The sequence below is a fragment of the Alexandromys fortis genome, unplaced genomic scaffold, assembly GCF_014885135.2.
Source record: "Alexandromys fortis isolate MF-2015 unplaced genomic scaffold, M_Fortis_MF-2015_v1.1 scaffold_70, whole genome shotgun sequence".
In the NCBI taxonomy this organism is placed as follows: Eukaryota; Metazoa; Chordata; class Mammalia; order Rodentia; family Cricetidae; genus Alexandromys; species Alexandromys fortis.
In genome coordinates this window covers 6369514-6381933 of record NW_026067955.1, presented here as the reverse complement: position 1 = coordinate 6381933, position 12420 = coordinate 6369514, and the positions used below count along the sequence as shown (strand labels likewise).

The following is a 12420-nucleotide window of genomic DNA, read 5'->3' as shown; positions in this document are numbered from 1 at the left end:
ATATCTTCCTTGCCCCAAAGTTCGTGAATTGAAAGCTTAGTCTTAGGGCAGCAATATGGAGATGTGGTGCGACCTTTAAAAGGTAAGCGCTTGCAGAAGTTCTGCAAGTCATTAGCATTGTGCTTCTGGAAGAAATTGTGGAACATGGCCTCTTTGGTCTCTGATTTTGAGTTACAGTATCTTCTTGGCACACAGTATTATCCCTTCATTGTGTCAGCTGTGAGATTCTCACCAGAGCCAAGCCGGTGTCCATATCGTGATCTTGAACCTCCAGTACTATATGCTAAATAAATATTTATAAAGTTAGACTGGTCCTAGTACTGCAGTGGGGACGTGGACATGAGCTTCTATCTCTAACCAAGAACCTATCTCTAACTGACACCTGCTTGCAAAGGAAAAACTAGTTTTTACCAGTGGAGTCTCCCTGGTAAAGAAATCACATCTAAGGACAGGCCTCATGCCCAGCATCAGATGGTCAACACAAATGAATTCAATGCTATTTTTGTAGACTTTTTGTCTCATATTGCTTTGTTTAGTTTTTTTTGTCTTATTGGTCTTTTGTTTGTGAATTATGGTTCCTGACTTTGTGTTTTTTATGTGTCTTGTTTTGTATATGACTCTGTGTTTCTTGTGCTTATTGTTTTTTCTTTTTCTTTAATTCTGTTTTTTTTCTTTTTTGTTTGCCTGCTTATTTATTTTCTAAAGAACGAAAGAAAGAAGAAGGGATAGAATTAGTGGTGGATATGATCTGGGAGGAGTTGGGGGAAGGGAACCATGATTAGAATATATTGAATTTATAGAAAATCATTTTTGATGAAAAACAATAATACAAGAAATTAGCATGCCTTAGGTATCTTATTGCAGTGGCACATTAGTGTTTATTATTATAATTATGATGATCACAATGATCATTTATTATTGTTGATGGTAGGGATCAAATCCAGGGCCTAATCTGTGGTAAGAACACCCTGTACCACTGAGCTACACACCCAGTCCTGGAATAGATGTTTTTACATCCATGGTCATAGCAGCATTATTTGTAACAGTCAAAAGGTGGAAGCAATCTAAAATTCCATTGGCAGATGAATGAATGAACATATTTCAGATCAGAAGGATTTATTTTTAGCCCTGTAAATAAGGAACTTTGGTACAAAGTTTCAATGGAGACGAACCTTGAGGGTATTACTCTAAGTAAAATAAGCCAGGCACAAAAGATAAACACTGTCTCACTCCACTTGCATGAGGTTTCTAAAATCGTTCACGTTCAAAACCCGAAATCTAATGCCAGTGAGAGGAAGAGGGAATGGGAAGTCATCATCTAATGGATAGCGGACTTCACTTTTGTGAGTAGAAAGGTCTAGAGATTGATTGTGTAACAATACAGATGTACTTAAACACTGCAGAACTGCACACTTAAAAAGGCTAAATCTGTTCTTATGTGTGTTTTGTCACAATTAACACAAAAATATTAAAAACCAGTAGAGACTTGTCTTGGTTAGGGTTTCCACTGCTGTGAAGAGACACCATGACCGTGGCAACTCACACATAAACACATTTAATTTGGGCTGGCTTACAGGTTCAGAAGTTTATTGTTGTCACAGCAAGAAGCATGGCAGTATACAGGCAGACTTGTTGCTGGAAATGAGCGGAAAGTTCTACATTGGGATGGGCACACAGCAAGAAGGGATAGCCACACTGGGCCTGGCTTGGGCTTCTGGAACTCCAAAGCTCACCCCCAGTAACACACTTCCTTCAACAAGGCCAGACCTTCCAATAGTGCCACTCTCTATGAGCCACGGGGGCCATTTTTATTCAAACTACAACACACCTAATTTTCAGAAATGCCGTCTCTTTAGTTAAGGTCACAGTAGCAGGATTCCCCAGGGCCACTGTCATCTCCCTTAGTGTTAACGCATTGGAATGTAGTGTTTCCATGTCCCCTCTTGGTTCATTTTTCCCCTAGCTTTTATCACCTTCTGATATGCTTTATTCATTTTTGTGTTTCTTTCATCAGACTAGTTTGTTTAGAAAGAAACTTTCTATTATATTCATTGAGATTCAAGTTCTTTGTTTTAGTTGTCATTGATAAATATTTATAAAGAAGAGGAGATGTTATGTTAGTTGACCAGTTCACAGGTTTTAGGCCATGGTCAGTTGGCTACATAGTCTCTAGACCTGTGGTTAAGCAGAACAACATGTCAGGGAGTGTGTGGAAAGAGGCAGAAGGAAAGTTGTTTTCCTCATGGCTGACAAGGGGGAAGAAGGACCCTGGTCCCAGTAGATCTTACACTATGCCTCCAATGACCTAACTTCCTCTGAGCCCCTCATTAGAATTTCCCATCCCCTAGCAGCATCACTGACTGGCACCCAAGACTTGAACACATGAGGGACATTTTAGATCCAAGCTATAACAGCCTTCAAGTAGGACAAAGACAAGCATAGAGCTTTTACTACATTCAAAGTGCTTTATGGCTACCAAACTACCTACATCAGTACTTGAGTGGCTGATTTATATTTATATTCACTGTTAAAAAGAAAATATTATGTGCAAAAGCTTTAAGGTCATATACATATATACTTTTAATTTAGACAGTGGTACCTACTTACTCTACTTGAGGAAGAGACCTGGTCAGTCTTCCTTACCAACTTAGGTCATGAAACCCAATACAGACAAGTATATGGACTTATTCTACTTGATAAAGAGATATTTTGGCAGTGTTAAGAATTTTCTGTGAAATCTTCATCAAATCATCAAGTCTAAGATTTCATGGTATATAAAGGCCATGAAACCTGAGATGTGATTATATTTGCTCTGTAAATTTTGTGTGTGTGTGTGTGTGTGTATCTTCAGAATACATATACAAATTAGGCAAATGGTATTTTGATTTTTAAAAAAGATATATTTTAACAAATAATAGGTTAATAGAAAATCTCTAGCTTTGTAATAACTTTTCTCAAATAATAGAAATAAACTTTAGATTTAAGAAGTATGTGGGGAAATGAGTGAATAGTGTATTTTTCAGCCCTGAAGATCAGGTAGAAAGGGGCAGGTCCTATGGTACCTGGGAGAATTTCACTGAATGGATTTCTACCTAAGTTAACAAGGAATAGTAACTAAAAGATGATCATTTTTCTCCTACAATGGCCTTTTGAATGCAACAGGAAAAAAGCCCAGGCGGAGGGAATTATGCAACAAGTCTGGGTATTATATTAAAAATTATCAACATTTAATTTTTCCTCTTCTTATATTAATCACATATCTATTAGTTCTGAGGAAAGTGGACACCCCACCCCCACACATCACGTTTATGCATAATCAGCTCCAAAAGGTAGAGATAATAGCACAAATTAATTACACATAAAGGACCTACCTACACATTGTCATTTGTAAGCAATTTTTGCATAGGCACCATAGATCAACAGGATTGTGCACTTTAAAATGTGAGGTAACAAGGCATTTAAAAATAACCAAGGTTTACGGCTACTGCCCTGCTATCGTGACTGCATAAACACTGTGATTTAGTTGAAAATATATGGAACAGACGGGGATATTTTTGCAACGGTTGAATAAGATATTATGATGCCAGAAACACAACTGTCCCCAGGCAGTTAAGCTCTTCATGGAGTTTCTTTACTATTGCTTTTGACCAGGGGATTGTTTGGTACTGCAGGTCACTCATTGGGGTAAAGGACCTCCCTGAAAAATTCATGCACTTTGTTAACGGGAGAAACCTAGTGGTATTTTGGAACTGTTACTTGGAAGAAGGGGCAGAGAAACTTGCTTTTTTTTTTTTAAAGAAAGGTCTTGCCTGGCTCTTGCTGATTTGGTGCACAAACCCTACGGATATTAAAAGGTACACAATTTGACAAGCTGGAAATGCCCGCCTGTCTTGCAACGTCTTTTCTGAAGCCACACCATGCAAGATTAAGCCTTAAATTGTTTCACGGGCAGGCGCCAGCCATAGATCGGTATCTTTCTCGGTTTCCTGGATGCCTTCACCTCCGCCGGTTAACCGGGCAGTCGCCGGTCCTAGCGCGCGGTCTGTGTCTCTGCTCCGCCCCTACCTGCCCTCTTCCAACATGGCGCCCCAGGAGGCGGGTTCCACTCCTCGGCTCCCCGGGTTCCGGCGCCGTGAGTTTTGGTTCCGGAGTAACAGCGTTCTAGCAGCCTTCTTCCTCCTCGCGCCGCCACCTCCGCTGCCGGGACGCGGGCCTTCGTCGGCTGAGCCCGCACGCCCAGCACCCTCCGGTTCCGGCTGCGGCTCGGGACCCCCTCGTGACCTCGCGGTCCTGAGCTCTCCGGTCTGGTAGCGGGCAGGCGGCACCGGTGCTTTTCCGTTACAGCCCCGACCCAGCCCGCGGCGCCCAGACACCCTCCCTTTGCCCACCCAGGACTGCAGGACATTGGCTGATGCACTTCCCCTAAACCAGGCCATTGCTGTGCTGTCTCCCCTTACGCACACGGACTTCAAAAATGCTTATCAGTTCTGTTTTGTCCACTTTTGTAACTCCAGGACCTTCCACTCTCTGCTAATAATACCTTTTGACCCGTACCCTTTCCCCAGTGCATCTTTTCCGAGAGACATTCAAACTCCACACGACCCGGGCCTGGTTCAGGGCCTGCGAGCTCCCTCCTGATTGTTCCTCTTCACTTCTCCCACCACCCTGCTCCCTGTTTTTATCCTATCGTGTGTACCTCGTTCCCCTTGTCACTTCTTGGGGCTCCTCCTAAGCAGGGGCCAGTCGGTACCCCTCGCCCCAGGATGTGAGACCCTTTAACCTGTAATGCTGTGGCTGGCCCTTGGCCCCTTCCCTGCCATGGAGAACCAAGTGCTGGTGATTCGGATCAAGATTCCAAATAGTGGTGCGGTGGACTGGACCGTGCACTCCGGGCCGCAGTTACTCTTCAGAGATGTGCTGGTGAGTGGTAATCTTAGCGGCCAAATCCCAGCTTGGGGCTCAGGGACCTGGATGGACAGCATCTTGACCACTGGTGGCCTGAGCTGGCCCCTCGTGGGGTTACCTTGCTTGTTTGAACCATAATATCGATTAATTGCATTCGCTGAAAATTGGTAAATGTGCAGGGTCCTGGGAAATAGATGAATCCTATTGAACCCCTGCCCTCAGGAAGATCCCAGCCTGCACTAGGACTTACACACCAGTGCAGTTCTTTTTCTTTTTTCCCCCTCAAAGTGTTTGGAAAGCATCTCTGCCCTCATTCTAGTCCTGCCACTGCTGAGTTCCCTGAACTTGTGACCTGTTGGGAAAGGGAAACCAGGGCAACCTTAATTTACAATGTTTAAGCAAACCTTAGATGTCATTGATTGAAAGACATAAACTTAACTAGCAATAAGAAAAAATGCTGCCTGTTAAAACTGCAGCACACCATCCCATGGGGGGAAAAACAGCTCAATTTCAGAGATGTTGAGTGTTGATGGACAATGCGCATCTTAGAATCAACAGGGGATTGCCTTGAGATGCTCAGAATGTTTCACATCTTACGTAGGTTAATATAGGTGGGTTCCTGAGCCCATATATAATATATATTGCATAGCATTATATGTCTGTATATATGTACTGAGTCAAGAGTAAAAGGACCTTCTCAGGAATTACTGCTCCTGAGGCTGAGAGTAAGCACCGAAACTCTGGCTTACTTGCATAGTTTGTGTTTGTATGTGTGTGCAGATGTGTGTGCATGCACGTGGAGATCAGAGATCAAGCTCAGGTGTCATTCTTCAGTTGCCATCCACCTTGTATTTTGAGACAGGGCTGGTTGGCTAGCAAACCCCAGGGATCCACTTGTCCTAGCTTCTCCAGTGCTGAGATTACAGGCATACACATGCCACCATGCTTGGCCCACCTCTCAAGCCCCCTTCACCTGCCTTTTTTACATGGGTTCTGGGGATCAAACTCAGGTCCTCATGTTTGTATGGTGAACACTTGGCCAGCTGAGCCATCTCCCTGGTCGGCAAACTTACTTTTGCATGCTATAGTTTCCCACATACTTCAGCCCATTTGCATCTTTCTAGTCATTTGCAATTAACAGGGCACAGTATATTCACTTTATGCATGGAGTAACTCAGACAGAATTAGATGTACTGGGAAGAATGTTCTAGAAGACAGTTGTGTAGTTTGACTGGATTGCATATATACGTATGTATATATATATTTATATATACATATATGTGAACATATAAAATTTCATTTTGAAAGCTAGATGCCAGTGACTATCCAGGCTGTGCAGGCTTTCAGGTGCCTAGGTTAAGAGTGTGGTACCTGTAGTGGGCTAGCAGCCTCCAGTCTTTGACACCAAATGCCATCCCTTCTCTGCATCTGGTGTTCTTACACCTCTGCCCATTGATGATTCCCTTTCCTTATAAGCCCACACAGTCCTCATCACTGTCTTCTTCAGTTCCATCTTGACTGGCCTGGCATCTGCGTCCTTTCTTGCCACAGCCTCATGAGCATCCTGTGTCTCAAGTATACAGCGTTCCTGTCAGTCCTCCCAGGTACCCAGGTTGTGCTTGCACATTGCCTTTTTCTTTAGCTGGCCAACTCTCACCTATTTTCTCACACCCAGCTTCACTTTCCCTCTGTTAATGTTGGTCAGATGGCCACACTGGTTCCTATGTCCATTTCTATAGTAAACCATACATTTAGTCCTGACTGTTTGCCTGACCATTCTTCTATAAGCTAAACTTCTAGAGGAGAGAGAGAGGAGAGAGAGAGAGCGCGCTCTGTTTCTGTTGCTTCATAGGACCTGGAAATTTACTGATAGAGCTCAAAATAGGAGGGGCCAGTGAGATGCTCTGTGGGTAAAAGTACACACTGTGCAAGCTGACCACCCGAGTTCAGTCCATGGAACCCATGGTGGAACCAACTCCTGAAAGTTGTCTTCTGATTTGCATACATGTTGCCATGGCATGTGTGCATCCATGATTACTATTTACACACACATGTTTATATAATAAATGAAAAATTTAAAAAAAACATTTATCTTTAAAAAAAATGATCGCTAACCCAGATGTGCATGGTTATGACCTGTGCAGATCTCTGGCGTCTTTCTTTGAGTCAGGGGGTCATGTTGCTCAGCCTGATCTCAAATTGCCTATTTTGTGAAGGATAACCTCAAACCCCCTGCCTTTGCTTCTTGAATGCTGGATGAGCACTAGGTTCTGAGTCAGGTCGTTTGGACTTTCTTGCCAGTTGTGCTACCAGCTTGGCAAGTCATATCTCTCTGAGCCTCAGTGTCCTTATTTCTGCACAGGGACGCCTGCATCAAGACTTGTAAAGATGAAGCACAGAGAAGGTACCCTATAAATGTTGACACTATGATGTAAGGGATAGGACCTGGCCCTCTGCTTCTGAGTACACCGGGAGAGCTCCGGCACATCACACTGGGGGCCCAGCACTAGGGCTCAGGGCTGTGTGTTGGGACTTTTTTGTCATAAGAGCAGCTGGGGGACATTTGTCAGTAGGCGCCAACAAAGACCGTAGAAGTGGGTCTGTGCTGTGCTGCTGCTGGCTCAAGGCAAGTCAGGCAGGGTGCCGCCTCAGGTCCTTGTCATCCGCTCTCCCACTTCACGTCATCTCTTCCATCAGGAAAAGACAAAACCCCAGAGAAATCAGCATCTCGGACTTGGAACCTTAAACTCGAAGGCCATGTGAAACTTGGATGGCCCCTTGGTCTACTTGAGCCCTTTCGTACACTTTCCAGTTTTCAGATGAGGAAGCTGTACCCTGGGAGGGGCAGGGCCTTGCAGAGCCATAGAGCCTGTTTTTGGCAAAACCTAACACAGAAGCCAGAGCAGGGTTTGGTCACCAAGTCAGAGTGATTGAGTATCTGAGACCGCAGTCAGTAGTTGAAGATTCCAGTTGTTACTTCTCCAAGTGGCTGGGAGACGCTGTGCAGGTCTCATCCTGCCCCCTCCACGCTTGTCTGTTGTCTGTATCTCCGGGAGTTGAGTGCAGTGTGCAGGAAGCCAAAACCAAGGGCAGAGGCACTGGGCTCTTTGTTGTTCTTTGGCCTTCTTTCTCCTTGTCCCTGGAGACAGTCTCCAGTTCTAGGAATCGTGTGTGGGACTGGGTTAGTCGGTGGCCTTCTTTTTCTCTTCGTAGCCTGTCTTCAAGTCTCACTTACAGTTGTCGCGATTTGTGATGATGTTTCTGTCCAAACTGAACCTGTGATTCTTCCCTCCTCTTGCTTGTCAGGTGTTTTCCTTGTGGTGACAAGATTCTTAACAAAAGCCAGATAGGGAAGAAAGATTTTATTTTCACTCACAGTTTGAGGGTTTGGCAGGGAAGGCAGCTGGTCACGTTGCATCTGCGATCAGGAGGCATGGAACGATGAGTGCTCCTCAGCCCATGTCCATGGCATGGCATCACCCATGGCTAAGGTGTGCCTTCCCACCCCAGTTAGCATAGCAGAGAAACTCCTTTGCAGATGTGCCCCAACATCTCTTAAGTGATTCTAGGTTCTGTCTGCTTGATAGGCAATATTAACGATCACAGTGAACAAATACTCTTTGCTATTGACATCTTTCATTTGGCACTTTCTGTTACCCATCTTATTTCAGAGAACAAATCATAGTTTTGCTGAAGAGCCAAGTCTTAACATGCACTTACTTACAAAGCTCCCCACATGCTATAGAGACCGTTTTACTTCTCTTCTGTGAGATATTCCTCCGACTTATTGAGAGGTAGGAAGAAAAATCAAGAAATGATCACTGTCAAGATGTGTCAATTTAAATTTTCTTTTGAAAATGTCTTTAGGTAAAGAAAACTGTTGCATTTTTGGGGGATAGCAGAAATCCCCTTGGAAACAAGTACAGAATAATCTCTTAGAGTAAAGGGGAAATGTATATAAAGCCATTAAATGTGCCCTGCTTAAAAATGGCCAATAGAGGGTTTGGGGAGACAGTCTTGCCACTCTGGCTGTGTTTAGGTTTCCATCCTTCCCTCTGGATTGCCTGTATACTTAATTCTGTAGTCAGTATATAGCCAGCTGCCTGCTAAGAGGTGCTTGCTACCTATGAATGTCTACAAACAGTTTCCTTACCCTAAAATTTTGGCTCCTCACTTCCTCACTAAGTTGATGTTTCACTTGCTAAGATTAGAGACAGAGACGACATCACCTTTTTTTGACTGATGAGTAAAGGCTACCCAGGATAGTTGTTTTCCCTGATCAATTTTTTTTATGTACAGATTTATTTTTTGGAAAAAAAAAAGAGGAAAAATAAGTGTCAAGATGATTATGCAAATTGGCACTGCAGCAAGGCTCCTAAGGAACTGCCTTTAGAAGGAAGCTGCAGCCTCCGCTCTGCTAAGTGCCCTGCTTTGGAAGGGCTGTGGGCTCCCTGCTGAGAAACGCTGCCAGCCGGCTTTGTCAGCTGGCTGCCTGGTGCTGGTTCTGGCACAGCCTGGGCATGGGAGGGCCGTCGTAGCAGAGCTCCTGGAGAGAAATGAGATCTGCAAGGCTTTTGCTGTGGGATTGGACGTGATGGAGGGCCTCCTTTCCCAGAGCTTAGGTGTTCTGTACCTCTTCAGTTTAGTTGCCCCTGCAGACCAAATTTTTTTAGTGTTTTCAATTTTAGAGACTCATTTACATATTAATAACAGATCATATATACCTTCTAGGGCTTCCCGTCCAATGAATTATATCCCAGCAATATTAAATATGTTTGTGTTGCTTAGGAATAAAGGTTGATGAGAACTGTTTTATTACCCTTATGTGCATATCATCACAGAAACTTGTTTGCTCAAACTACCACTGTGAGAGCGAGGCTCCTTGTGGTCTTTACAGATCAGGAACCACATTTGTTGAGTGTCTACCACGTGTCAAGCTTATGTTTATTACTTAATTACTTATGTTTATTATTTAGTTTTCACATTACTCTTTCAGTGTCATTGGATACATTTTGGAAATAATCAGAATGAGGCTCAGGATGTTTAAATTAAAAAAAAAGTTTCCCAGGTTGTATAATTAATTGTAAGGACCCAAGCCTAAGGTTGTCTGACTCTTAAGCCACGTCTCCAATATATGAAGCTGTGTGTGGGTGTGTGTAATAGTGTGGTGATGTGCACTGTGGAACTGAGAATAAGATTGTCTTTAATGCAATATGAAGGGAGTAGAGATGTAAAGTTTCTGCAGAAGTGTGATTATCAGCTCAGGTTTCCATAGTATACGCCAGCATCTCAAAAATCCTTCCCAGGTTCCCCTATTTTCTCTTGGACTTGCCACGTGTTGGCAATAAAGAAGATGACTAATTGTGCTTTTTTATTCTTCCTTTGTTTAGGATGTGATAGGCCAGGTCCTGCCTGAAGCAACGACGACAGCGTTTGAATGTGAGTCTGGCTCTATACGCTCCTCATTCTCTTTCTGCAGTGATATTTCACATGCTTTATGGGTTACATTACTTTCAAAACTGACAAAAACAGATTATTTATGATTATCATATGGTACATTTAAATATTTATAAATTAATGCAAGTTTAATGATGATACTGAACCGAGTAATATTTTCTTATTTAATCATATCTTGGGTGTGCATATCTCTACAATATAGCTTTAATTACCAACATGACCTTTATCTGCTCTTCTCCGTGTTATGATAGTGCAGGGCAAAATGAAACGTGTAAACTACCTGTAGACCAGTGATCGTTGATGAAGAGGTTTTAATTCTTCAGTGCTTTAGGACATAGCAGCCGAGTAAAGCTCTCGTGGGCATGTGTGGAATGATTCTGTTTCAGTGGGCTTTGGCTTTTGTTTAAGGACAGGGGCCCTTCTGTCCTGAATCCTCTGCTCTCCATTGAACTGGCTTTTATGGACAGGGCTGGGATGTGCCAGGAAACTGGTTTTGATACAATCTTTGCAGAGGAAGGCCTGCAGCTAGTTTAGAAGTTGTGTAGGGCCTCAGGTGCTGAGAAGGGTAAAGTCAGGGGTTAGAACTGTGGTCTTTCCCTTTTTTGAAAATGGGGCCGTGGGCTGAAGAGATTGCTCAGTGGATAAAACACTTGCACCATTGTGAGAACCTGAGTTCAAATCCACAGAACCCATGCAAACACTGAGCAGAGTAGCACACATTTGTAACCCCAGTGCTCCTACGGCAGAAGAGGAGCTAGAGACAGCAGATCTAAATGCTGTGGGGCCAGCGAGCCTGATGGAGCCAGCAAACAACAAAAAAGAGACCCTGTCTTAAACAAGATAGACACTGAAGACCAATAGTTAAGGCTGGGGTCTGCCTTCCATACATGTGCTGTGGTATGTGCTTATCCACTCTTACACATAGGAACATGCCCATATATACTCATACACACATATACACATCATGCACACGTATGCACGCAAAAATGTGTGCTACTTTCCAACATGGAAATGATTATGACTTTTCCCCCCACATGACGGTATGCTTTTGTTCCTGTCTTAAAGATGATCACTGGTAGAGTGTACAGTAAGTAATGTCCTCGTTAGAGGACAATTCAACCGCACCTAGTAACAGGTAAACTATGTAGCACTTTTTACTCAGCAGAGCTCTCTTGGAAGCTGTCCAACAGAAACACTGAATGCCCTTGTTGAAACAAGATGTACATGGTAGGACAATTTTTTGATAGTAAAGGACTAAATATAAGCAAAATGCCTCTGTAGAGTGGACCAGGAAGTGATCATGTGTCCATGTTCTGAAGCACACAGCGGTACCTGGAAAGAACACGGTTGGAGTGTATGTGCTGATATGGAAGGAGACTGGGATTGGTGGTTGAATGGACAATTGATGTGCCTGATACAATCCCATTTCACCAAAATTCTAGCCCTCCTTACCCACCTCAGATGTTTACTGGGGACAGGATCTGCAGAGGGCTCAATGCAGTGCTTCTTCCCTGGAAAATGGACATGGACCCAGGGGGATTAGAGATGAATAAGTACATGTTTCACTTTGTGTATGTCCCCATTGCTGGAATAGTGTTCAGTAACCAGAGTAGGACAATTACTGTTTTATTAATGGTGCTAGGCTCTTTATACTGTTGAAGAATATATATGTATTGGGTATACATTCACACAGACACACAGACACACACACAAAGCTCTATTTAGACTTCTTTCAATAGCTAAAGGGGGCCGGGGCCAGGAGTAGTCCACGAGCGAGCATTTGGTGTTCATACTGCCGCCAGGTAGTTAGCTCATTTCCTTTAGCCTTTACAAGATTCTCATGAGGTATGATGAAGGACTGTTGTTCCTGTTTCAGCCCAAGCAAGGGCATCTCCAAGAACTGAACAGTTAGCTCAGATACGTGTGAGCGCATTCTGGAACATATTTTTTCAACCGCTGTGCTGGATGCCAAGAGTCACCACAGTTGAAGTATATTCTTGCTGACTTTCCATAAACATGGCAAGGAGTTTATTTTCACTCTACTTTAATCTCTCTCTG

The 12420-nt window shown here is 43.5% G+C and overlaps 1 protein-coding gene across 7 annotated transcripts in view; it reads left to right on the top strand.

The window, feature by feature from the left end:
• Window positions 1-4172: 4172 nt before the first annotated feature.
• Map2k5 (mitogen-activated protein kinase kinase 5) overlaps window positions 4173-12420 on the top strand; it is a 226115-nt gene continuing 217867 nt past the window's right edge. For 3 of the 7 annotated variants that reach the window (XM_050151791.1, XM_050151789.1, XM_050151790.1), the window contains exons 1-2: window positions 4173-4920; window positions 10296-10344. In XM_050151791.1, coding sequence (XP_050007748.1) covers window positions 4786-4920; window positions 10296-10344 — 184 coding nt within the window. In that variant the 5' untranslated portion in view covers window positions 4173-4785. The remainder of the gene's footprint in view (window positions 4921-10295; window positions 10345-12420) is intronic. The other 4 variants (XM_050151788.1, XM_050151786.1, XM_050151785.1 and 1 more) reach the window with 3 other exon arrangements.